This window comes from Ovis aries, chromosome 25, assembly GCF_016772045.2.
Source record: "Ovis aries strain OAR_USU_Benz2616 breed Rambouillet chromosome 25, ARS-UI_Ramb_v3.0, whole genome shotgun sequence".
NCBI classification, from domain to species: Eukaryota; Metazoa; Chordata; class Mammalia; order Artiodactyla; family Bovidae; genus Ovis; species Ovis aries.
The window spans coordinates 40,573,121-40,599,895 of NC_056078.1; the positions used below are offsets into that span (position 1 = coordinate 40,573,121).

The window sequence follows — 26,775 nt, forward strand, 5'->3', positions numbered from 1 at the left end:
TGTTTCTGGTTGTGTCTGTGTACTCGTCATTCAAAACATAACAGCTCCAGTGGCATGATTTAGGTGTCATCTGGGTCAGGGAGCTCCAAGATCACTCACTGGCTCTGTCACTGCATTGGGACTCCCAGGACTCAGTGTATAGTTGTCTTCATAGCAAAGATTTGTTACACTGAAAGGACACACATCAAAATCAGCAAAGGGACAAGAAAAGGCCCATGGGGCGAAAGTTCAGAGGAAGTCAGACACAAGATTCCGGAAGTCCTGTCCCAGTGGAGTCACTCAGGATGTGCTTAATTCCCCTAGCAGTGAATTGTAAAAATGTGAAATATTGTCATCTAGGGAAGTTCATTAGAGGTTTAGTACCCAGAGATTTTTTTGGAGGCTGGTCACATGGGCATCCTCTGCCTGGCATGTATCAAAATTCCAAACTTCTAGAAAGAAAGCAGGTGGTCAGCATAAATTATATTGTTTGCACAAATAGTCTAGTTACAAAGGCCACCCTTTTCATTTCTGTGAATAGAGAGAGCTGTTTAGCAGGCAAGTCCCCAGATACCAGCTCAGTGCCAGGCTTTCAGGCAGGCCTCTCATACAGACAGCAATTTCCAGTCTGCCTTGCCAACTCATTCCTACAGATGCGTTGTCTTTCTACTGCAGAAAAAAGGCTCTACTCTTTTATTAGTAGAAGCAACTGTATACATAAAAAGACTAAAAATTTAGGTTGAATGGTTCACTTTGCTTGTTTTAAGGGATATTGGCATGTTCAATATGGACAACTATGGTAGGGATATAGAAAATAATCATATTTAAAAAGAAGAGTAGAACACACATTTACTATTAGACATGAATCATCTGCTCAGTAATCTCTTCTTCTTTATGGGGGAATCAATTTTAGTTCCTTAGTTCAGTAAGAAGTGCTGAACAGACTGATGTATTTTTTCCAGCCACTGTTTTTGTGCCCACTGTTTTCTCGCTCACTACAGGAATAGTCGAAGAGTACCAGTTGCCGTATTACAACATGGTACCCAATGACCCATCATACGAGGATATGCGTGAGGTGGTGTGCGTTAAACGTTTGCGGCCAATTGTGTCTAATCGATGGAACAGTGATGAAGTAAGTGGGAGTCAGTCCTCTCAGGAAGTGATTGCTGAGTGTTGCCAAAGACCCTTACCCGCTCATGACATTCTCTTTACTTTTCAGTGTCTACGAGCAGTTTTGAAGCTAATGTCAGAATGCTGGGCTCACAATCCAGCCTCCAGACTTACAGCTCTGAGAATCAAGAAGACACTTGCCAAGATGGTTGAATCCCAAGATGTAAAGATTTGACAGATAAAAGGTCATGAGGAGAAATTCTAGACTGCAAGAACTGTTTTCACCCAAGGAATGGGTGGAATTAGAATAGAATGAGGATAGTAACTTGGTTCTCAGACTCTTTCCTCACTACACCTTCACAGGCTGCTAATCTTTCAGTACTCTGTAGAATACAAGCTGGGAACTTCTAAACACTTCATTCTTTATATATGGACAACTTTATTTTAAATGTGGTTTTTGATGCCTTTTTTTTTTATTGGATTTTTATGAACTGCATCAAGACTTCAATCCCAATTAATAAGTCTCCAGTCAAACTCTGGGTACTGAATTACCTGTTCATAAAATGGTGCTTTCTGTGAAAGCCTTGAGAAGATAAATGAATTCAGCAGAGATGGAGAAATATACACGTTTGCCTTCTACCTGAAAAAAATTTAATCTATTTGTATTCTACCTTTGTAAACAGCCTATGGATTATGCTCTGTTTGGGATACAGTACTGCTTAGCTGATGACAGTTTGCCATGCCTTGGTGGTGTGTGTGTGTGTCTGTGTACATACGTGCATACCAGAGTTCCTCTGCTGCCATTTGAATTAGAAGATAATTTGTGAATGCACAGGAAGATATTGGTGGCTGTTGGTTTTGTGCTTTAAAAATGCGTTATCTGACCGAGATTTGCCAATCACATAAAAGCCATTTACCTTGCAAGTGAGCTAGCTTCTCCACCAACTTTATTTTTTAACATTAAAGTTAATATAAAGGCCAAAAGGAATTAAAAGTGTATGTAAATTTGGACTGTTTTCCTCCCACCACAAAATTGTTTTTTGTTAATTGTTATTATTGTCATGAAAAGCATCCTTCCAAAGTTGGAACTTCCAATGCCATGAACCTTCTAAAGAAAACACTTCTTATTGAAGTGAATACTGATTAATGAGTATGATAGCAATGTAAGTGCCTATAACCATATTCTGTATTCTTTATTCTCAGTAACTTTTAAAAGGGAAGTTATTTATATTTCGTGTGTAATATGCTTTACTTGCAAAACACCTGCTCCTTTACAACCACATTTTATACATGTACATACATTCATACTGTAGAAACCAGCTCATGCGTACCTCATATCCCATCCTTAAGGGAAAAAAATTAAAAGACCATCAGAAAAATATATAAAGTAGAAACTACATGTAAAATCTCCACAATTAATTCAAAACAGTGTATCACATCTAGGGCTTTGTTTAACGTCAGGCATAGACTTTCATTAAGATGCCATCATTCTCAGTTCTGTTTATGAAGGGATCTTCAAATTAGAAATTTTATCTCAAGAGTTAATACACATGTATCATCAACTATTTTAGACACTTAAATCATTTAAAATTTTTAGTTTTATGATTTTGGTTTCATAAGTTTGTGAAGACATTGAAGAGTCAGGCAAAAAGTTCAATATCTAGTCAGTACCTATATCTATACCATACAGCTGTTATTCAGTAACATATTTGAATATAATACATATTTCATGGATGCCTTGTTTACCCAAGGAGTAACTCTGATCTACTTATTATATGTCTGTAATGCTTTTTAAATATGACTGTCTTACTCTGAACAAACAACTCATGGATGCATAAAGTGAGAATTTTCTTGAATACAGCATAAAATAAATGTGATTATTATAACAACATAGTGAAAAAAAAACTTCAAAGTGGAGGAATCAGAGCCCGTATCTGTCCATTACCAAAAATGGGATTGACATTTAAGGATGAAACTATATATTGGTCAAATTTCACAAATTTGAAATTTGCTTTAACAGTTTTGACCAAGTTTAATAGTTTGCATCTAACATAACTAAAGTTTGGAGTGTTCATCAAGATAAGTAAATTACCCAATAACTTGCTGTTTGAGAATGTTTTCCCCATCACTATACTGAGAAATATAGGTGTTTTAATCTAACTTGCCATGTAATTTAAGAATAATTATGAGCTCTGATCTAGTTAGAGTTAACCTTGGTTTATTTTTTATTTGGTAACTATAAATCTTGAAAATAATTTGTCATCCTAATAAAGGAAAATGTAAAGAAAGGTGAACTATTCTTAGAAATGTTAAAATATTATGTGGAAGCAAAAATTCCAGGTACTATATGACCATTATAATTTTTTAATTAAATTGATCTATTAAAAATGATATCAAGGACTAACTGTAGAAACTTGTTCAATAAAAATATTTTCTAACAAAAGATGTTTTTTAATATTAATGGTCCTTAAAGAGCAAATGATGTCATATTTGAAATTCTAAAGTCTAAAAAAAGCTGCATGAAACCTATTTTTTCTCTCCTTTTACTCTTCTTAAGGTTCTGACTTCATATTTAAAGAGTAAAAGAGGAAGTATTTCATAGCACCATAGATAACTTGTAAAACCCTTAAAGTCATTATTTGGTCCTGCTTACAACTTAGCATCTTAAAAATCTGTAGCTTTTGTCCTCTCATCCCTTTAAGTAAAGCATAAAAACAAAAAACCAAAGCAACCTGAATATAACAAAACTTAATCTTCCCTCAAAGAAAAGTCTCCTTATGAATTCTCTTTCTGCTGGTAAATATCTCTAGAATCAAAGGCATACTAGGATTGACTTCAGTGTGTCTATTCTAAGCTTTCCCTGTGTTTCTTATTGGACAAGTTTCTGAAGCATAAAATTTGAATCTGGTTTCTCTGGAATTGTTTTCACAAAAGATACTGCAATCACCATTTTAAATTGCCTTTCCAATTTCAGGAATGTTTTTGACCTTAAAAAGTGACTTAAGGTTTTTGGAAATGATGTTTTCCTAGAATGTGCCAGATTTTAATTTATTCACTGTATAAAAAAAATATTTGGTATCTGTTTTCCCCCAGATGCTTTGCTTTTGTTTAGAAAAAAATGCAATTCAGTTTAAAGAATCATGCATCTCTAAGTTGGCCCAAGATCAAATTTGAATAATTTATTCCAGGCAAGATTTTATAAATTAAATTACCTGTGTTTCATGTTCATGTTTTGAAATGTTTCTAAATATCTAAGATAATGTAGGCTGCAGAAATACGAGTTAATTTTTTAAAAAGATTGTTGCAGCTCTTGTACTGTTTAAAAGGGGTGATATTTATTGTTTGCTTGGGTCAGACGTTAAAATAGTAGTGTAGCAGTTCATCTCCTTGCCTCAGTGCTATTATGAGAGTCCCAGTGAAAATTGCAGAGAGCGCTGACATATTCATAAAAATCAAATCTAGGGCAGCGTCACATGAAGTTTCGTGTAATGATTGTCCCATAAGGAAAGTATGTGAATACTGCTTTTGCAAAGGATTAAATATATTGTAATTTTAGCTTGTGCTCTGTACTATGCTTTCAGTGGAATTATTTAAGCCCATTTGGTGACTGTTGTCCTTGCCCATTTTAAAAACTAAAGTGTAGTATATATTGTATAAAATGAAAGTATCATTATAGCTTAATTAGGAAAGTTGTACATAAACACTGAAAAGGGTTAAAAACAGGCAGTTTTATTATGCAATTGTAAAACACCAAAAATATAGATTCATCTTTGATATGTAATACACTAAATGTATTTTGTACAGCATCTGGTTTAAAAGGTGCCTTATTAAGTTTACCATTGATTGCTTTGTTCTATATATAGATTACATACAATGTATCATTTCTAAGTAAATAACCTTATTTTAGTATACTTTAGTGATGTGTTTTGTGAAACTCTGCTTTGACTATCTTGTGTGTCAGAAGTTCGTGTCTGATGAAATAACAACTAAGTTAGTGTGCGTGCTGATGTCCCTGAGATGCACATTTCATCCACCAGAAACCCAGTATGGGCCACAGGCAGGTAAGTGACCACACACTCTTTCCTTTGTGTAGATAAATTAGAAGATGAATTATAAGCCTATTATAGCTGAGGGTTATTTTCCTTAAAATTTCTTTTCTAATTCTAAAAATATGTACACATTACAGAAATTTAAGAAAACCTAGGAAAGAAGAAAGAAACAAATGAAATCATTCAAAATCCTATTGCCAGATAGTGCCGCTACTTACATTTGAATGTTTCTTTTCAGTCTTTTTTGCTGCTGCATATTGTTTACAGTGTTAAGGTCACAGTGTGTTGTTATATATGAATTGAAAATATAATCTTTTAAAAAACTGACTACATAGCATTCCACTAAGTAGATGGAACAATTTGTTTTCATAATTCCCTGATGAATATTTGGGTTATTTTCATTCTTTGAGAAAATATAATCAATGTCTTGAACATCCTTGTATAGAAATCTTCATATACTTATTTTCTTAGGTTACACTCTTAAAAGTGGAAACAATGGATGTGAACTTTCAAAAGTTCTTTGAGGTGAAAAAAAAAAAAACAGTTTCTTGATAAATACTGCTACCTTGCTGTCCAAAAAGGTTTCTCATTTACACTCCCAAGAGCACTGTGAGAGTGCGCATTTCACTACCTAGCCAGGTACTTTCTTGCAAGTTTTTTCTCTTTCTGCTAGTAGAGTGCCTGATTTCTTGCCTGAAGCTAGCTTCTTTTAAGAGTAGTGGATTCCGTTTATCTGACCCTAGTGTTCCTGCTGCAGCAAATGCTTTTTTTAAAGCTGAAACTTCAGGGAAGTAAAGGGAGTGTTCTTCTCTTCTGTAGCAACATCATTTTCCCTCCTGCGCTTGGTCTCACCACCTGTCAGAGCTGTTTTCAGTTGTGTGTAAATTCAGTCAGTGTGCCTCGTGATGCCTTTTCTGAGGCTTTGAACATGTTAAATCCTCATAAGAGATTTGGGACTAATTGATGTCGCCCCCCACCTCTCTCTCTCTCTCTCTCTCTCTCTCTCTCTCTCTCTCTCTCTCTCTCTCTCTCTCTCTCTCTCTCTCTCTCTCTGTCTCTGGGGAGATACCCTATTATAGAGTCCTTATCCTCATTTAGTGTCAATGTAAGACAGTTTCTTTAAATAATAGCGTGGTGTGCAGCTTGGTAAAGAAGAAGCAGGGGTTTCTGGGGCCTGTCAAGAGCATGCCAGCTTCCTTTCCGTCTCTGGAATGCTGACTTGGACTTCCCTGCTGGTCCGGTTGCCACAGCTGTGCCCCCAATACAGGGGGCCTGGGTTCGATCCTGGTTAGGGAACTAGATCCCACATGGTGCAACTACGAGCTTGTATGCTTCAACTTAGATCCCGCTCAGCCAAATGTTTTTAGACCCTGTTCTTCTGGAAGAGCCTAATCCTTACAGGTAGTTTTCAGCAGACACAAATTCACTCATTAAGTCTTCATTCTCTGGAAGAAATATTTACCTGCCTGTTGCTAATACATGAACCATTTCTGGCACTTCATACTTCAGTTAGATGCATATTCCTAAAAAAAAGCCTGACTTCAGCCCTTGGAGCAGGACAGCCAAAGTGGACACAGTTCACTGCAGGTGACTGGCCAGAAGTACAGGCAGAGGCCACCTGATGGCAGTGTTACTGTTGCAGCCATGGGGAGTTAAACACTGAGCTCATGGTAGGAGCAGATGGCAGGTCACCCTGAAGCTGGGAATCAGGAAGCAAAAACTTCGTTCAAGTACAAAGGTACATGAAAAACAATATTTCAAATAGAAGCAGAGACTAGAGCTGAAAGGCTAATCCATAATTACCTTTTGAATTGCTACTGAATTGTTATTCTCTTTTTTAGATGCAATAAGTGTGGCCTACCTACTACTTCTCTGAACTTTCCCTTCCTGGTTGTTGTCCAGTTACTTGCTCAGAGTGAAATTCAGAATGATCCCAGATGCCCCAGTGTCCCCTACCCCCACCTCACTAATGACCTAGAGTTTATACAGGGAGCCTGCAATGTTACCATTGTTTTAAAAGTCAATATGAAATTGTTACATTCAAAGTATTTTTAAGCAAGAGGAAGAAAGAACTTGGGCCTCTTTTTTTTTGTTTTTTTTTTGTTTTTTTTTTTTAATGGTAGAGAAAGCCTTTTTTGAAAGCAACTTTAGAATCAGGTTGAAGCACAGCTGTTGCTCCATTTTTCTCTGTTGCTCTCCTGTGCAACTAAAGTCCAAGGAAGTGTTGAAAACCACTAAAGGAAAGAATGGAAAAGCTGTGGCAAAAAAAAAGGACCAACACTATAGGGGAAAGCATTGCAATCAAGCACTTTAAAAGCAGTTTCTATTATTAATAATTGACTGTCTCTTCACACTTGGCTAGTAGTGTGGTTGAGGAGAGAGTCTACCTCGCAAGACTCTGCTGCATGGTCCCCAAGCGTCCCTGTGGCCAGTAAGAAGTCTGATACGTGTCTGATTCAGTCCTTTTTGGTTTAACTTAACCCCTTTGATTCAGGGAACACAATTCAGTTTTTGTTTTTAATGTTTGGAAATTTAAACTTGCCATGTCTAGATATATTCATTCTGATTCTCAGTACTAATTGGGTCCTGTTAGTCTTCCCTTAAAAGCTTTTCTTCCCTCCCTTCTCTGCTATCCCTCCCCTTTCACTTTCCTGTTTCTAGAACTGCTTTGCACAAATAATAGGTCCCATGGATGTTGCTTCCATATTTCTTACATCTCTTTCATATGTTTAATCCTGCCTTTTGCTTTGCTGTCCAGCTGAGTGTTTTTATTTCAACAACCAAATTTTATTTCAACTTTATTTGTATTTTGAAAAATTTTCAAACTTCAAGAGAAGTGGCAAAAGTAACTTTGCAAGGTAAAGTTGCCATTTACACTTCATCCAGATATATAAACTTACATTTTGTCACGGCTGCTTTGCCATTCTTTACGTATACAGGAATTGCAAAGGCTCATCTTGGAGTGTCTGTGTACAGACATCCACATACACATACTTTCTTCTGAACTACTTGGAGTAAATTACAGAGCTCATGCCTGTTAACCCCTGAATCCTTCAGAGATAACTCTGTTACATAGCCAATTATGTACAGTTTTCAAAATCAGGAAAGTTAACATTTACACCATAATGATCATCAGCAATACCGTAGTCTGCAGACCTTATTCAGGTTTTGCTGATTGTTCCAGTGAAGTCCTTGAGCACATTTTCCTGGTCCAGAGGCTGCCTAAGATCTTGCATTGCATTTAAATGTCCTGGCTCCTTCATCTGAAATAGTTCTCTAGCGTCTGTGTCTTGAGACACCAGGATTTTCTAGAGTAAAGGGCAGCGATTCTGTGGACGTGACGTTTGTGTCCTCAGGCATCCCACCGGGATGCCATGGCGTCGGTGTTTGACTGACGGTGTCATTGATGAGCCCTTTTTAACGTGCTGCTCGCCTAGTTTCCCAGCTGTCAAGTTCCTGTTTTCCTTTTGTACTTAGCATGTTACGAGAGATACTTTGAGACTGCATTTTAACATCCGTTTATAACTTCTGCATGAACCAGTGATTACAGACTGGTGATTTTCTGATTCCGTTTTTACAGTTACACTTACTAATTGGCATTCTGCTACAAGGAATAAATCTCCTGTTTTTGTGTAGTTTTTATTGTCAGTATGGACTCTCAATTCAATAAGCTATAGTCTGTTAGGTCATTTTTTGTTTTGATGCTCAAATTGACCCAAACTTGGCTACCGTGAGTTCCTCAACGTGGCGCCTGAGTCCTTTTGACATGTACCCGTCGTTTTTGAGCACTTTCTACTTTGGGGCACATGAAGATGTTCCAGGCTCATGTGGTGTTTTCCTTGCCCCTGCCGTTGAGTTAGCTATTTCTCTTTGCTTCCTTTTAGGGAGGAGGATATTTAGACACCAGGATCTAGGTGGCAAATAATCAATTTGAATTTCCAATTTCCTATACTGTTTCTGGAGATTTATATATTCCAAAGTTTTAGGTTTGTTGAGTTCGGAACCTCTCGTTCAGGACACTGGATTTCCACAAATGTTTAGCAGTTTGGGATAGTTGCTCATCTGTGTATTTGTGAAGCCCTGCTAAACCCAGTTCTGTGTTCCTCGGGTTCCTGCTTTATCAAGGAGTGATTGAACTTTCTGTTAGAACAAAAATAAGTAATCCTTTCCTCTCTTCTCCCCTCTGCATGTTTGCCGCGACAAACAGAAAAGAGGTTGTCGTTGTGAGGCCGGGTTTGGGGGAGCGTTCCTCACGGAGGAATGACGCTCAGTCTGAAGCTGGAAGAGGAGTTTTTGAGATAAACATCATAGGAGAGGAGAGGAGCTTCAGAGTATGAGAGGAAAAGGGAGTTTTAATAAACATTTTTAATAGACCATATATCCTCTTGATGATGTTTCTGAAATGAGTTATTTTGACATGTTGTGGCAGAAGTCTTGCCTGTGATAAAGTCACACGTGTCCTCTGGGTGTGGGAGGTTCTTGCCTCTAAGTGTCAGTAGCTGCCCTGTGACCGTGCTCGGGACTGACGGGCACTGCTGTAGCTCGAGACGGAGGCCACTGCTGCCAGCTGCCCATTTAGCTCTGGCTGCCGCGACTGCCCCTCCTGCACAGGCTAAGGACGGCTGAGTTTGAGTTCAGGGATCCCCTGAAATCATTCCCATCTCTCAAATGTTTTGAATTATGACTTCCTATTGCTATTTCATTTTGTAGTTGCTCCCTTGTACTTCCTGAACTAAAATTTCCTGATCTGTGTATGGTACCATTCTTGTTTTTCAGTGATGTTTTTGAGTATTTTTGTGTATTTTTTTTTACCATCGGGTTTAGGGAATTCTAATACCACTCTGTGCATGAGTCATCATCTTGTTCTGGATGCCACAAGTAAAGGGTGTTTTAACACTTGTCTGGGTAACAGGGGGTCTCTTTGGGGGCACTCAAACAGACTCTCCACCCAGAGACATTAATGGAAGAAATAAGCAGTCCATCAGGGACTTCCCTGGCAGTCTAGTGATTAAGACTTTGCCTTCCAAAGCAAGGAGTACAGGTTCAGTCCCTGGTTGAGGAGCTAAGATCCCACATGCCTCATGGCCAAAAAACAGAAACAGTATTGTAACAAATTCAATAAAGACTTTAAAGATGCTCCATATAAAAAAAAAAAAATCATAAAAAGAAAATAGATCCATTGAACTTCAGAATTCTTGATAGTCTGAGGTCCTAGTTACCAAAGTATTTAAACAGAAAATTTATACTTGATATTAAGATTTTGTGAAATTTGCACGGAAAGCACTCTATCTGAAAGAACCGTTGTCTCCAGTTCTTACCCCAGAAACTTCAGGAGTGATTCATCCATGATTCTGGAAGAGTTTACCAATTAGCACTTTTCATTTATGACCTCCCTGTTAAATAGCACCAGCCATGTGCAGGTTGAAGGACATGTGCCCCTTATAGAGGATATCAGTTCACTCTGCTTATTATATGCAGTAAACTCCAAATGAAAGGCTTAAATGGTAAGGCTGTATTGCCCTAAATGTCTCACTTCGTCGTCAGCACAGCCTGACCAGTAACAGCAGGACTTAGCAGAGAAGACACAGCCTGGGCTTCCAGCAGCAAGGGTGGCCGGGTACTGGCTTTCCCATCTGTGGCCAGGAGTGGCGGAAATGTGTCATATCTGGAGTCGGGATTACTCTTACGGCTGAGCGGCAGGAGGCAGGAGGCCCTGGCCAGAAGGCAGGGCAAAGGAGTCGAGAGTCGAGCCTGTGCTAGAGGTAATAAAACACCAGCATGTTTAGAGCTGTTAGACCAGCCATCTCATACACAGGTGGAAAAGTTCAAGAGTGCTTGTGATTTACCCCAAGGTAGCCTGGCATATTGTTCCTTGTAACACAGATAGTTTAGCGCATTGAACACACCAAGCTTAGTGGCAAATAAATTCTGAGGGGCAAATTATTTGAATTCAGGATCCCTGGGAAACAATGAGAGGGGCCAGGAATCTTGTTAACTCTCACACGTAACTCTGTCCTTTTTCATCACCTAGACCAGTCTGGTTTTCTTATGGTCAAAGGTATATCCAACAAATAAACAGCTACTACCAAAGTGAAAATGTTTCCTGACACGTAGATGCTGCTTCCTCAAGCCTGTTCCCCAGGGTCTGTAACTTTCTGAAAACCATGCATTGATACTGTAGGAATAGTTACAGCTCTAAGCTGCACTGCATAATTCAGTATTCTGCGGATACTGCAGCAGCCTCTGAGTGTTTCAGTGAAGTCACATCCCAAGTAGTTTGACTTTGCCCCACATTTCCACCTACTTCACCAAATTTTTCACTCTCCATACTGGTTTGTTTTGCAAACCAGCCGGATCTGAAGGGCATCACTTTATTCCAAAGCTGATAATTCATTGAGGGAGATTTTACCATCTTCCTTCTCTTCTCTCAGCTACCTTCCTGTTGAGAAATGATAATGAGAACCGGGGTGGCCATAAGCTATTGGAGAAAGCAAAAGTAGAGGCTGTACGCTTTCAGTTGATGTTTGTCCTGGCTTGGCCTCTACCCTGTGTGAGGCGGGGAGAAAAGGGAGTCAAGTTACAAGGTAAATTCAAGGAAGGCCTGAAACTAAGGCAGTGGTACTAATCAGTGTCTCCCTGGGTTAGCTCAGCCAGGCCTTCTGTCTCCACTGTTGACCGATAGTCACCAAGCGGTCGCTTTCCTGCTACCGCAGTAGGTGGAGAGTAGCTTCTGGTATTGTCCCAAACGTCACTTCCATTTAAACACATTCTTTTTGGGAAAGAATGATTTTCTAGCATAGGATGAAGAGGAAGCAGGAGAAAGGTTTAAAGTGTTGTATGTAAGTTTCCAACCACAGGAGGAGCAAGACACCAAAACACTGCCAAACGCAGGGTAGGGTAGGGCCAAGAACTGGAGCCGAAGCCCTGCTGCCTCAGAGGCAGGCCAAGCCGGAGCGCACGCCCTGGCCTTCCTCATTGTTAAGAGACAGCCAGACCCAGTGCGTCTAGAGAGAGGCCACAAATACCATGTTGTCTTTGCAGAAGGTTTCCAGGGAAAAGCTAGACCACCTGGATGGTCTCCAGATCAACCCTGGCCTGAGCCCCAGGCCAAGGAGAGCGGGACAAGTCCACAGTGTCTGGTCAGAGCTGTGCTTGGTACTCAGGTCTTGAACATCAGGAAGCCCCCAAATGCAGTGCCTGGCGGGCTTCTCTTCATTATCGATCCCTGGGTTAGCTCAAACCACACTCTCTCACCCTTTTGCAGCTCAGCCATAGCAAAGGTTGTTGCTGGGCTCCCACCCCTCTGCTCCTCAGTGGTATAGACAGGGGTCCGATGGTGACCTCCAAACACCAGCTGCCCAGTGCCTGGCCCTGGGCCAAATTCAATGCTCACTGCAAACAGATAGACCCCACGCTCAGGGGCTCGGAAATAGCCGTGTTCAGGGAAGTAGCTGCTGCCGACGTTGATGTAAGCAGTGTTGAACTTCACTATCTGCAGAGCAGTGGTCCCTTCTGAAAAGCTGGCGTAGAAGGCCACAGGGTAGCCTGGAATACAGGAGGAAAGCATCGGTCATTCAGCCCCTTGCTCCCTCAGGGGGGAGATTATACTGAGCCCTACCTTCCTCACCTTCTTAACATGAGAAAGATCACTATTTCTAGATAATCCAGGTATTCCCTATAGCATTGTATCTTGGGAGTCAACTGGCTAATTCTCAGCATTTCACTAGTTGACAGGAAAATGCAAGTCTGTTGTCTGTACTGGCATATATTTTAACAGAGCTCGCTCTTGTTTGATCCTTCTTTGCAACATACTTGAGAGAAAAGTACCCTGAATGAGGAAGCTGAGTGAGAAGCATCCAAGGCGACATGCTTTGTCAGTGACAGACTGGATCTGGAACCTAGGTCTCTGACCCCCAGATTCCTGCCACCTTCAAGGGATCTTGAGATAGATACCCAGGGGAAAGAGAAAATATTACCTCTCCTCACACGCGAACCCTGGTGAGGTCATGAAGGAATGAAGAGTGGTTCTTGACAGATAGCTGTTTAGCACAGAACCGTTGACAGAGAAGGAAAGAGCAGATGGGTCCAGGCAAGAAAAGTCCTTTCAAGCTAATCATGTTAATATTTTCAAAATGTTGCACTCGAACCCAGAGGAGGGTAAACAGGCCCAGAGAGGCAAGCCTTGCTCCAGATGCCACGCTAATAAATGGCCAAACTGGGATGAGCTAGCTGTGGGTCTCCTGACTTCTGGGGCTCTCCCACTTGAAGAACCAAGTTAGTAAGTCTAAGGAGGGTAAAATACAAGAGGCCTGGAGCCAGAGGAAGCCTCGGTGGATGGCGGCTTTAAATGTACATTAATTTTTTTAAACAACATCCTTGTAGAGAAGGGGGACAAAAAGAAGCAAATGTAGAAAAATATGGGAAACCTATTGAAAATGTGTTCATTTCCCCAGTACCCCTCGACTCCCCCATCCCGGCCTCCGTGCTGATAAGGTCATGTTCCTCACATGCTCCTTCGTTGTTCCCTTAAGCTAAGGGCTCTCTGCCCTCTCCACGCCTCTGTGGAGACCAAGCTCCCCATTTCTTGGGGTGAAACCGAGGCCCAGCAGGAGGAATTTGCATAGAAGACTTGAGTCCCAGAACAACAGCACCTGCACTTGGCCTCTGGGTCCAACAGCGACAAAATGACACAATTTTGCTTTTCTCTAGTTCTGGAAGGTTTTCTCAGAATTAGTTGAGAAGAGTTTTCCTGTCTGTGTGCTGCCGGCGGCTCTGCAGTTCTCTCAGCACCCAGCAGGTGGCGCGCTCGCCCCGCTGAAGGAAGGCCAGCCTAGCCTGCCCTCTGCCGGAGGCCCGAGCCAGCCAGGGGCTGGATGCGCTCCTTAGAAGCGGAAGGGCTGGCCAGCAAGTGAACCCAGTATACTTCCCTGCAGAGCATAGGGTCAAGCTCTATGGCCCCCCCCATATGAAATTTTTAATTTTAAGGAAAAAAAATTTTAACAAAATATTTCAGTGGTAAACTCAAGATACCTGAACTATCAGGCAATTTGAGGCCTTGCACTACTCACAGGAGTGTGGGTAGTCTCATAAGTGTGGTGGGTAGCCTCATAGCCACAGCCGTGGAAATACTGGAGAAATGGGAAAACTGACATGTTTCTGCCAAGTGTTAAGCCTCGTGCTAGGGTTTTGGCAATGTATGTGGTAGGTGGTGGGTCTCCCTGTTACAGGGGAAGAAACAGACACATAAGTGGTGCTAGAACCTGTATATGTCCACTGCTCCCGGGGAGACACTGGGTTGTGGGGCCAAAGTGGAGTGAGTGGGAGCGGGGCAGGCTTGTGGTACGATCCTCCACGAAGCCTCAGACTACCCACATGCCAGGCCTCACCAGGCATACATAGCCCAGATGGCAGCTTTGTCCTTACCCCTGTGTTTAGGTGAGGAGGTAGCTGTAGCCCGAAGGCCATCTTCTCTGGCAAGAGAGTCACTTGAGTAGGGGTCCACTTCCCAGGGCCACACTCAGGGGGCTAGGAAGGCTGGCTGCTCATCTCTTCAGCCTCAGAGCCAAGTTTCTCAGGGCCCTGTAGGGACCCGTTGAGGGCCCTTCACAGGGGAAGAGCCAGCTCCCTAGAGACACCCCAACTGGGTTTCTCTGAGCCGCTTACGAGCTGTGTGAGTGGGACACCTTCCTGACGAAGCTTCAGTTTCGGGTAAGATGGCAGTGAGAATGCATCGCTGAGCTGTTGGGATGATTCAGCATGGCAAGGCCTAAGAAGGGCGCTGCAGGGGACCTGTCTCAGAGCTGTGCCGTGGGTCCACTATGTTAGCAGAACGAGCTCCTTTTGGATCCCAAGGCTTTCCCCTGTACTTGTGGGGTGCTGCCCCTGGCAGATGACACCATACCTTATCCAAACACTCACTTGTACATAGGAGAAAGTTTAAAGACGTGGTGGGTGCAGTGGGACAGGGCGAAAGGCTGAGGTTGAGGGATTTGAGGATGTGGTTATGGAGGAGAGGGCTTCCCTGGTGGCTCAGACAGTAAAGACTCCGCCTGCAATGCAGGAGACCTAGGTTCGATCCCTGGGTTGGGATGATCAACCTGGAGGCGGGAATAGCTACCCACTCCAATATTCTGGCTTGGAGAATTCCATGAACAGAGGAGCCTGGTAGGCTACAGTCCACGGGGTCACAGCTGACACGACTGAGTGGTGGAGGAGGGAAGCACCCCCACTCCCTGCCCCTCTGTTGGAATGGCAAGCAGCCACTGGTGTTTAGTGAGCCTCAGATGTCTCTGTGGTGGGGAGTGTGCCTGTCACTGATCGTTCAGTCCTGTGACTTCTACCTCCTGATACCCCGGGTAGCTTATACTCCTGATACTCCCTAGTTCTGAATGGAAGGTAAGTCAAAGGCAAGGCCAGCCCTGAGTAGTGGTGACTGATGGTCATTCTGCTCTCCTTCACCCCTGCCCCCTCTGAGGCAGAAGAGCTGTTGGCAGATAGCAATCCTAGACCCCACCCTCCTCTCAGGCCTAGGAACTCACCTGCCTCCCAAAGCGCTGGTCCTTTGACACGCACATCCCCTAAAGATTCCACTTGCTTCCGATCCCTCCTCTTGGGAGCTTCCAGGCCTTTCTGCTGCTTCTTCCCTTTCCTGTTCAGCATGGCCTGCAGCTTCTCCAGGTCCAGGCTGACGTTGGCTGCCACGAGCCCTTGGAAGTTCCCAAAGAGGCTGTGGAAAAGGTGCTGGTGCCTCTCCAAGACGCGCTCAGTCGTGGAGAGCTCCCCGCGAAGGCCCTCGAGGGAGCTGTTGAGGGAGGAGACCCAGGAAGCCTCACAGCACCGACCCATACCCTCCATGTCCGAGCTCAGGCGCTGGAGCTCCTGCGCCAGCCCAGCCAGGTCCAGCCCACCCACCTCCTCTGGTGGAGCGTCCCGGCTGGGCTCCAAACGCGCGGTTTGCCGGCGGGCCCCCGAGGACTGTTCCAAGGCAGTCACCCTGGCGGCCAGTGCATCCCAGCCTAAAGCCTGCTCCTGCAGCCCGCTGGCCGCGTCCATCAGGGTGACGCGGATCTGTTCGTAGCGCAGGGGCAGCGTGCCAGGCCCTTCCTCGGACATCTCCTCCATCACCTCCTCCCCGAAAAGAGCGGCCAACACGGCCTCGTGCCGCAGCGCGTCCTCCAGCAGGGCGGAGAAGGAGCTGTGCAGCTGGCGGATCTCACGGCGGATCTCGGTCTCAGCGGCCCGCAGCGCGCTCACCTCGCCGCCCAGGGCACGCAGCTGGCTCCGGAGCCGTGCCGCCTCAGCCTGTGCCCGCTCACCCTCTGCCTGCTGCGTGTTCACGGCCAGTGACAGGGAGGCCACTGTGTCGCTCAGAGCCTGCAGGGAGGAGCCATCCTGCTGGCGCCGCTCGTCCAGACTCACCTGGGTCTCCTCCAGGGCTCGCGTGGTGTCCCTTTGGTCCTCCCGGATGACATCCAGGTCAAAGTAGAGCTTCTGGCAGTTGCAGTCCTTGACGTACTTGATGAGGTCCGCGTGGGCGCCCTGTAGGTGCTGGAGGGTCAGGTTGAGCTCCAGGAGCTGCCGCTCCACGTCCTCCTTGTTCTCCTCCATGACCAGTGACTTCTCCATCAGGATCACCCGCAGCTCTCGCAGAGCCGTGTGGTTCACCTCCAGCTCCTGCACCTGCCGCTGCACCTTGCTGATCTCGTCGAAGGTGTCATCAGATTCCGAGTACAGCTCCTTGATCTCATCCACGTGCCGGGCCAGAGTGGCCTTCATGTCTGCCAGGGTGCTCTGTAACGCCTCTTCCCTGTGGGCAGTGGCTACATGCAGGGCAGACAGGTTCCTCTGCAGCTGGCCCAGCCTGGCGTTCAGGCTCTCTGGCTCTGGCCTTGCTGCTGCCCCTGCTGCTGCGAAGACCAGGCTGCTATTGATCCCCACAGACTCCTGGGCTTTTAGGAGCTTCTTCAACTTGATGTCCATGTCAGTCTGGACCTCTGAGAGGGACTGGTGCAGGGACAGGCGTTGGGCATGCAGGCGGTCCTCCACGTCCTGCCTCAGCTGGCCCACCCTCTGGGCGTTCTCCTGGACCTTGGTCTCAAATTTGGTACCAAGCTCCTGGAAGTCAGCTCTGGCCACAGAGGTCTCCTGGACCCTCTTGAGGGCCTGTCGGTTGGCCTCCACGTCAAGAGATAAGTTTCTTATGACCTGGGAGAGGCTGTGCAGGCTTTGGTTGAAGCTTCTCCACATGGGGCTGAGATGTCCTTGCAGGAAGGTGTTGATGTGGGGCAATAGCGCTTGCTCCAAGGATCTGCCTGGAAACTCTGCAACAGATGCATGTGTTCATACAAGCCCTGCAGGAGCAGGCACCCTCCCCAGGGAGTGACTGAGTGGGCGGGGGGGCTCTGAAGTTTGGGCCCTCCTGCCCCCCCGTCCGCTCATCCCCTAGGACATGACCAGGTTCTTCCTCAGCCCTGGGAACCTGCCACTCACCAAGCTCTGTTTGATTTGCCTCAGTTGTTGCCACCGTGAGGTTGCTTGCCCAGGCTTCCCACAGGCCTGGGAGGCTGTCTGCCATCTGATGGATGTCATTCTGGAGATCTCCCAGTCGGCGTTCCTGCCGCTCCACTGTGTTGCGGATCTCTGCAGCTGGATGACCTGTATACACATGACAAGTGTCAGACTTCCCTGGCCTGAGCAGAACATGAGGTGCAGAGAGGAAAGTTGGGGATTGAAAGCAGGGAGGTGTGTCCTGATATCCTCTGAGCAGGAGCTTAGAAGCCTTTAACTCTAGAAGGACAGACGCACGGCAAGTGAGCCCTCACCCTGACCGCTGCACCGCCAGCAAACATGACTGATCCGTCAAGACACACTTTCCGCTTCGGTGTTAGGGACACGGCTTCTCCACATCATTCTAGGCAGCCCTTGTCAATAGACAGGCGTTCACCACATGATGAAACATCCCCATCCATGGCCCAGCCTTGAAAGGCCTCACAGATGGTGTCCCTCGGTGGCTCTGCTGTGCTGACTCAAGACCAGGGACAACGTGGCCTCCTGGTCCTGGTTAGGGGGGCTGGAGGGAGGCTTCTTCCAGACCCTGGGGGCTGATGCGATTCAGGGGGCAAGGAGCGTCCTAGAAAATAGGGTCAAGGGAAAGGCTCCGCGTGCTTGGCCAGCAGGCAGGTGACTCAGGGCCCCGTGAACCTCGCCGCTTTGCTGTGAGGGCGAGGTGACACAGGGCCGCAGAGGAGCCCCGGCCAGTTCTGGGGACAAAGCTTCCCTGAAGTGGCACTGCCCTATCAGAGGACAGTGGGCTTGGGCACATGAGTTCTTTCTACATGTCCCTCCTGCACCTTCCAGGAAAGCAACATACCAGATTCAAAGTCAACTGGTCCATCCCAAGCCTCCTGGAGGCCATCACCTGGATCTTCAGGCTCAGGGATTGCCGTAGGATCTGCAGAGAAACATCAGATATTAACTCCAGAGGTTAGAGGGGCTGCAGACCTCTTGGGTCAGAGGTCGAAGGGGGAGGGAGACCACAGGGAACCCTACCGTGGTGCTGGCAGTCAGGGCCCGCAAAGCCTGGGCAGCATCTCCAGGCCACAGAGGCCAGCACCTTCTGCTTGACCTGGTACACCGGCTTGTGGGCCACACGGTACCTGGGGGAAGAGGGCTAGCTCAGAGACTCTAGGGTGAGCCGGCACAGAACCTGCACAAATAGCCCACCCTGCTACACCGCACTCACATGACTTTGACCTTCTGGCAGTTCGGAGCCCCCTGCGGACATGGCTGCTGTGAGTGGACGAGGAATTTCTCGGTTTTGCAAGCAGCTACGAAGGTGACCAGTCTGGACCTCTGGTAGGGGCACCAGTTACTGGGGAAGAAAAAAAAAAAGCCAGAAGAGAGGGCTGCTGAGCACAGCCAGGCCTCCTCACTCCCTAGAGGCAGCAGGGAGCCAGTGCGGAGCGCCCAGCCCCTGCCTCTGTGCTCCGCTCAGTCCCAGATTCTGGAACCCATTAGCCTGAGAAGGGAGTGTCTGCACTATTCATCCTGCGGCCTCAGAGCAAAAGCCCTGTGGATCCTGCCTGCAAGGGCACCTGCTCCGTTGCCTCCTAGGAAGCACCCCAATTCCCAGGTCCACACAGGGAGTGCAGGAGCCTCTCCCCACATCATGGAGTCACCTGCAGAGTCAGTTTCTGCTGGTGCCAGGGAAGCAGTGTGGTGCTGCTCCTGGGTTTCCATCCTTCACACTTTTCTGGTTGTGTGACCTTGAGGGAGGCACTTAAGGAGTTTTTGTTTCCCATCATGGGATGGAGATCGTAATACCCTCCTCCAGTGAGTACCAAGTGCCTGCCTCCTCCCAGCTGCCTAGTGAGCATTGCTGTCCCGCCACCTTCTGGCAGCCCTGGCAACCGGCCGCCATTCTCATTGCCGCTGACATTGGTCCTCACTGGAGATCTGGCTGTGGGAATGCGGCAAGGGCTGCTAAGGAGAGGCCAGACAGGGGAGGCTGTGAGTGCCAGCTGAGGACAAGGCTCTGTCCTGAAGGCATGGGGACCATGGAGGAGCTTAAACAGGAAGTCACATTAAAGAGCCACCCTGGTTCCTGGGTGCAGAAGGGTGGCAGGGGGCGAGACATAGGTGGCTACATCGGGGCTCTTGGTGCGTAGGGGAATATTGATTTGGAGGGCTGAGACCACGCAGCCTGCTTTCCCACCTGACTCTCAGAAGCCTTGCAGCCAGCCTGTACTCTCTCGGCTGCAGACTGAAAAGGCTTGTCAGGAAAATGACCCCCAGTTGAGGGGAAAAATCTAAAGAGACTGACACCAGGGGTTTCCCCCAATGAGCTAGCCCAGCAGAGCATCCTATATCAAAACAGATCACAAAGCCCGACCCATCCACCCAGCTTCCAGTCAGTTACCTGACCTCTCTAACTCTTCAGTGGGCAGACAGCCAAGAATGACCCCTGAGGAAAACCTCTTCCAAAAGAGGGAGCTCAAAACAAGCAAGTGGAAGAAAATCAACTTGAAGAAAACCAGAACTGTGCAGCGAGAAAAGAACTTCCCCCAAATCTACATTAATATTCCCAGATTGACAAAAGAACTTATTGCATCCAAGAAACAAGAATAGGAAGCTACTTTAAAAATGGGGGCAGAACACTGAGAGCTTCCCCCCACCCAAAAAAGAACCCTTGAAATTAAAAGTGTAATGGTAGAAAAGCAAAAGAAATTTGATAGACAAGATAGAGGATAAAGTTAAAGACATTTCCCTAAAAGAAGAGCAAACAGAGAGATGGAAAATAGGATAGAAAAGATCAGAAAAATACAGAACCCATGTTGGGAACCCAACATCCAAACAATAGGAGTTCCAGAAAGAGAGAACAGAGGAGGGAATCACTCATGAAAACAGAAAACAACCGAAGGAATATTCCAGAAGAGAAGGACTTGGAATTTTAAATTCAAAGGGCCCACCAGTTATCCACAACACAATGAAAATAAATGCACAGCAAAGCACATCATTGTGAAATTTTGGAACTCTAGGACTGAGAATGATTCTACACTTTCCAAGCCCCGCTCCACCCCACCCCCATACACATCGGTAATTAGAACAGCCTTGAACCTCTCAGCAATCAATGTATGTGTGTTAGCCACTCAGTCGTGTCTGACTCTGCAACCCCATGGACTGTAGCCTGCCAGGCTCCTCTGTCCATGGGATTCTCCAAGCAAGAATACTGGAGTGGGTTGCCATTGCCTTCTCTACTCAACAGCAATACGAGACGCTAAAAGATAGTAAAGAATCACCTTCAAAATACTGAAGGAAAATTATTCCCAGTTTAGAATCCTATGCTCAGCCTAACTATCAGTTTAAGGAGCACAAAATGAAGACAGTTTCCACAAGCCAGATTTTAAAGCACTTCCCCTGCCCCAGGACCCTCATCAGGGAGCTACTAGACCAGTAGCTTGCAATCTTGCCATCAAATCTTCACATCAGAAGCATCCTGTGGCACTTGAAAACAAGGACCCCACAAGCCCCTCTTCAGGCCAGTTACAGGAAATTCTCTGGGATTAAGGCCTGGGCATCCCCATTTTAAAGCTCTGTGGGTCATTCTAAGGCGCAGTCCTGGACTGAGGACCGCTCTGCCGGAAGTGTCTCCCCAAAGCAAGAGGGAACGCCAAGAAACAGGAGAACAGCAGCAGGAAGGGGGAGTTCCGGCGCAGAAATGAGAAGGGAGGCCCCGGGACACGACAGGCAGGGGCTGCGTGGGCAGTGGTCCAGCCTAGAACACGGCTGGAGGCTGAGACTGAGAGAGAGAGGCCTCCCAAGAGAACACAAGGGGCCAAACACCTGGCAGGAATGAGTGAAGGGCAGACGCGGCCGGCCGGCAAGAGTTCGGAACCGAGTGACTACAAAGACGCAGAAAGCGAAGCGGGAGGACAGAACTGAACACAAATGAAGATAACTGCTGATTTCAGGAAAAATGAAAATCGTGCAGGGGTGGAGGGGAAGGACGCATAGGCTTTCCAGGACATGCAGACTCTGTCGCATCGCCTCAATTTGGCCGTAGCAGGAAAGTGGACATTGACAGTATGTAAATAATCAGGCATGGCCGCATTCCAATAAAACTTTATTTACAAAACAGGTGGGGGCCCAGATTTGACCCACCATTCCAGAGTTTTCTAAGTCTTGCTTATGGGTGTATATCACAAACAACAAACAGAAAACAAACAATAAAATAATTTCCGCCTGGAAGACAAAATGCAGATGAACAGGTAAGGCCATCTTGGAAGACGAGTGAGGAGTGTCTTCTCTCACTGTCATGACAGACTCTAATGTCAAGGAATAAAAACAGTGGGATGTGAATTCCCCAGTGGTTCAGCGGTTAAGACTCCATGTTTTTAATGCCAAGGCCAGGAGTTTGAACCCTGGTCAGGGAACTAAAGTCTCACAAGCCTTGCAGTGCAACCAATAAAATAAAATCAATCCAGAAAACAGTGGGATGTTGGCACAAGATACATCAAAGACCCGGAAGGGACCTGTACATCCCCAGGGGACTATTAAATGGTAGAAGGGGCACACGAAAATCAGGATGGAAGCAAGGTACACACTCAACACAGAAGCTGTGTACTGTGAGAGAGCTGGGCCCAGAGGTTAGGACCTTGTTGAAGGAAGGTGGTCGGCTGTCAAAGCCTCCCATTTAAGGCCCCATGGAAGTTCCTGGAACATGCTCAGATCTAGGGAGAAGTATTTCTGTAAACCAGCTGTTCTCAACGGGACATGGGTTGGGAGGAGAAGTGGTCCGCTCCACTTGAATCTGGCAATAAGGCACAATTGTAAAGAATCTGCCTGCGAATGCAGGAGACACAGGTTCAGCCCCTGGGTCAGGAAGACCCCTTGGAGAAGGGAATGGCAACCCACTCCAGGATTCTTGTCTAGAGATCCTTGGATGGAGGAGCCTGGAGGGCTGAGTCGGATGTGACTGAGCAACTGAGCAGAGCGCATGTGGGCTGACACAGCCCTGGGGACGGGGATGCTCCCGGCCTCTAGTAGGAGGAGGCCACAGCTCCTTCCCTCACAACAGAGAGCTAGCCCCAAATGTAGATAGCAGGAGGCTAAGAAACGCCCGCTGTACCAAAGCTCTGCTTCTCACGTGCTCTCTGAACACAGAGGATCCAGAAGGCCTGCCCCCTGAGAGCACCAGGTCTGGGCCAGCCTGCTGGGAGTGACCGGGACTTTCCACCTCAGGTTCCTAGAACTGGAAGCGGTGCTGCCCACCCTTCCTGCCCAGGAACTTTCTCTCCAGACCTGCCCAAACTTCAGGCTCCAGTGGCCACTGTTCTCCCTGCCCATACGCCCCTCCCTTGGCAGCTCCATGCCCTTGGCACAGTGCAGGCTGCTGGCCCAGAAGCCCTGGGAACATTCCTGACCTTTGCTTCGGTTTCCTACAGCTCTCGGCAGTCTCCCGCTGGCCCACTGAGCCCCCAGCCCTGCTCGCTGAGTGCCGCATTGTTCTCCTTGCCTCCTGGCTGGACGCCCGGGCCCTCTTGGCACCCTCATCTCCCAGGGATCTACCAAGAGGCAGGTGCCAGCCTTGAAATGAGTGTGGGGGGTCTCCAGCCTGGTTTGGGCCTGTCCTGGGCCTCTGACCTGGCCTGACCTGATGCCCCCCGCCAGGCAGGAGAGAGTCTGCTGCCCCCCTTAGAGCTTTTAATTGGATCCGGGAGTCCTAGACTTTCCTCCCTTCCTTGTCTTTGGACTCAGGGTGACCTTGAGCAAGGCCCTTCCTCCATCCTGGAAATGTGGAGAGGATTCCCACTCCTAGCCCCTCCCTGGGGATGGGGGTGGGTGGGGGGAGGGGGAGGCTTTGAGGAAGGCAGAGAAAACCTCAAGCAGGGAAAGGGCTGTTAGCCAAAGCCTCCTGAATTATAAATGTGCTGCTGTTGTGCCCCTTTGGGGCACTTAAGTGCTTCTTAACCAGCCAGTAAAACCCACATCCAACTGCCCCTTAAGCCTGTCTGTGAAGGACGTTGTGTTCTCCACATTCTTGCTTTCTGAGGCCCTGAATGCAGCTGTGAATGTGATGACTCCAGGGGAGAATTTTGCCAGACTTGGTCTCTGAGCCACAGAGGGGCCTGAGCAGGGGAGCCCGAGGCCCACTTGGTGTCCAGCCAGAGCCAGGATTCCTTGAGCATAGCTCATGCCAGTGAGTCTCTTCCCTATTAGTGCCCAGGGCCCTGGGCCTTGGAGAACAGATACAAGGGCAGAAGGTGTAGCCACAGCCCAGAGACCAGAGTCAGGGCTCCACCCTGCTCCTGTGTGACTTCCAGAGATATGCATGACTTCTCTGGGCCACAAGCTCCCGGCTGCAACACTTGGAAACACTTCTTGGGGTCTCACTGATACTGGTGACCAGCCCAGCTAGGCTGCTGGGAGGAGCATCTCCTAGACTCCCAGGCCTCTTAGGGGAGACAAAACAGGACAAAACTGAGGACACCTGGGGTTCAGCAGACTCAGTCCTGCCTGGGAAGTGGCCCTGCATCGGAGGAGCCCATATCCTAACCTCTTGCTCTCCGCAGCTTTACAAAAGCCTGGGAGCAAAGAAAGAGCCTCTTCCTCACAATGTCCAAATGCCCATGTTGCTGGCTCACTGGGTCCAGCTCTACAGGGTCCTGCGTACCTAGGAAACACCAACCACATTCCTCCTTCATCCTGGGATCCAGCACCAGGTTGGTTTGTTCAGGCTTCTCCTTGCAATGGTCTGGGTCTGTGTCCAATGCCTGCCCTGGCCCCCAGACCCCAGATAGAGGCAGGAGGGACAAATGCCGGGCAGACTGGCTCCAGCAGCTGTAAGGGAAGAGCCACAGGCTTGTGCTGGGTGGTGTGGAGTCCCTGCTTGAGTGTGGAAAGCCTGTTCTGCCTCCCCTTCCCCTGTGGCCGGAGCGGGGCTGGGGCTGCGTTTCCGCCTCTCCCTCCGTGGGACCACGGGAAGCAATCAGCCCGAGGAAGCTGCGCTGTGCTTCCTTCCTTTCCCACCAGCCCCTCCGGAGGCCTTGACAACCTCAGCTTGACCTGTGGGGCCTGCAGCTTCTGAGTCGTGGGCAGGAGACCAGCAGGCCTGCTGGGAGCCCCCAGAGGGTCTGGAATCAGGGATGCCCTCAGACTCCTGCCTAGGCATTCCTGGGCCAGAGTGCCCTGGTGCACACACGTACACCCACTGGGACCACCAGGCCATGGCTGAGTGACTCCCGCAGGCCTTGAGCAGTCCAGAGACCCACCCTTCCTGGGACTAAAGGAATGCAGACCTTCCCAACAGCCCCTGTGCGGGTGAGGGGGGCAGGGTGTAGACTGGGGGAGAAAGAGGATATCCCCTCCCTCCCTCCCATCCTCTTGGGCCCTTCATACTCCCTTTCATCAGGGGGAGGTAAGCTGCCCAGAAACAGGGGCTGAAGGCTTTGGGGAGGGCAGGCAGGATTCTTGGTCCTGAAATCAGAGCCTGGGTTCCCCTGCCGAGAGCCACCTGTGCTCCCAGCTCTGAGCGGAAGCGGGAATAGGGCAGGAAGGAGGTCTCTCAAGGCCCAACTTCTCCCTCTCCTCCCGCATGGCCGCCCTTCCATCACTGAGGGGCAGCGCACGCTCGCTTGTCTGGTCCTCCCGCCTCTCCCTGTCCAGCCTGCTTTTGGGAAAGTGTCCCACACTTTCACCTTGAAGCATCAGAGCTATATGAGAGCTCCGGGCAGATATGGGCCAGGCCTACGTAACAGGGAATCTCAGCCAGCCCAGGAGGCTCTGGTGACTGTACATTGGACCCCTCACCCTCCAAATCCACATGGATGCTCCCAACCAAGTCTGGTTTGTGTGTGGAGGTGGGAAGGGTGGGGGCGGCGTGGGGGCAAAGACACCCCTGGGACCGGAACCAGAGTATGACTTCTGGAGTCAGACTCAGATCTTGGTTCTAGTCCTCCTCAGCTGTGTGACCTTGGGCCAGCTGCTTAGCCTCTCTGAGCCTCAGGCTCCCCTATAATTGGGAGCAGATTAACAGATAACACTTGGCAAGATGCCCAGAGTTGGGTTTGATAAATGGCACCTGCTGCTCTGACTGAGGGGTCTCCTGAGGAGGAACTCACATTCCCAGCACCTTGTCAGCAGGAGGATCCCTGACCCTGGACAAATAAAAGGACTAGAAAATGGTGTCCCAGTCTAGTCCTAAGTCCATTCTGCCCATCTCCAGAGGGGTGCTGAAGCAGAGCTCGCTGGATGCCGCAGCCTCCTTTTTGTTCTGGAGATAGAGCAGGGCGCCTGTCTGCCCACTGCTCAGCTGTTAGGGCCAGGCCGAGGGCCTGTGACCCTCCCCAGGCCCTCGGATCCAAGTTCGGTCCCCAGGAGTGTCCGTCTTCTAGGGCTTAGGCCAGGCCAGCCTCAGCTGGGTTCAGCTTTCAGAACTGAGTTCCGAGAACCGGAGCCACTCCCAGGCCAGCTGGAAACTTCTGGAACCACAGCCCCTCAGCATCTCCCATGCTGGTGTTTGATGGCATAAAGTGCTTCTGTCCCGCCCTGCCCGACCTCCAGTCCCATTCCCTGCCATGGGCCAGGCAGGGAACTCCATGTGGTCCTTAGGTCCTGGGGGACTGGGGGTGCCCAGTCCAGACTGGCTGGAGGTGATCTTCTAAAGGCAAGCTTGACCCCTAGCGCCTCATTCAGTTTCACAGCTGGTTCAGCAGATAGATGGTATAAACCTATTTCACATACAAGTAGCTGAGGTCCCGAGAGCCCCTGCTTTGGCTGAGCTGGGACTGAGCCACATCCCCCCCCAGGTCCAGGCCCTCCTTACCGTCTGACAGGGTCCCCGCCGGAGTCCTCCGCCTCTGCCCTCCAGACCCCAGGTGGCTGGGGGCTGTGTGGATCAGAGAAACTGGCACCAGGGGCCTGCGCCCAGGTCCCCAGCATCCCCCAGCCCAGGGGGCCCCCCAGGCCAAACAGCAATGTCAGGATCATGCTGGCTTGGGGCAGACTCAGCTTCTGTAGTGACTCCAGAAAGTGCCGGTGCCGGTGACGTTGTCTTTAAGTTAAGTCTCAGAAGGAAAAAAAAAGCACAGGGACAACAAAGAGAGGAAGTGGCCTGGGCCGGCGCCCCCCCGTGAGTCCC

General features: G+C 48.0%; 2 protein-coding genes across 8 annotated transcripts in view; one reads left to right on the forward strand and one right to left on the reverse strand.

Annotated features, from left to right (window-relative positions):
- BMPR1A (bone morphogenetic protein receptor type 1A) overlaps window positions 1-5,000 on the forward strand; it is a 145,178-nt gene extending 140,178 nt beyond the window's left edge. For 6 of the 7 annotated variants that reach the window (XM_060406335.1, XM_012104920.5, XM_060406336.1 and 3 more), the window contains 2 exons: window positions 981-1,111; window positions 1,199-5,000. In XM_060406335.1, coding sequence (XP_060262318.1) covers window positions 981-1,111; window positions 1,199-1,324 — 257 coding nt within the window. In that variant the 3' untranslated portion in view covers window positions 1,325-5,000. The remainder of the gene's footprint in view (window positions 1-980; window positions 1,112-1,198) is intronic. The other variant, NM_001280714.1, reaches the window with a different exon arrangement.
- A 2,923-nt stretch (window positions 5,001-7,923) lies between these two features.
- Window positions 7,924-26,668, reverse strand: MMRN2 (multimerin 2). Its single transcript, XM_027962469.3, has 7 exons — window positions 26,461-26,668; window positions 18,880-19,008; window positions 18,687-18,793; window positions 18,508-18,588; window positions 17,628-17,792; window positions 15,677-17,458; window positions 7,924-12,683 (listed from the first exon to the last, which is right to left on the reverse strand). Exons 1-7 carry the CDS (start codon window positions 26,622-26,624, stop codon window positions 12,298-12,300), a joined length of 2,814 nt encoding a protein of 937 aa, XP_027818270.1. The 5' UTR covers window positions 26,625-26,668; the 3' UTR covers window positions 7,924-12,297.
- Window positions 26,669-26,775: the final 107 nt, after the last annotated feature.

What these genes read in the sequence shown, in the direction of transcription:
- MMRN2 (XM_027962469.3), bottom strand. Translation starts at nt 26,624, where the DNA reads ATGATCCTGACATTGCTGTTTGGCCTGGGGGGCCCCCTGGGCTGGGGG. An exon ending in GGCGGGGACCCTGTCAGACG is followed by an intron (nt 19,009 to 26,460) that starts GTAAGGAGGGCC and finishes TTTCTTCCCCAG; the next exon opens with TAACTGGTGCCCCTACCAGA. An exon ending in GGCAAATCAAACAGAGCTTG is followed by an intron (nt 17,459 to 17,627) that starts GTGAGTGGCAGG and finishes CATCTGTTGCAG; the next exon opens with AGTTTCCAGGCAGATCCTTG.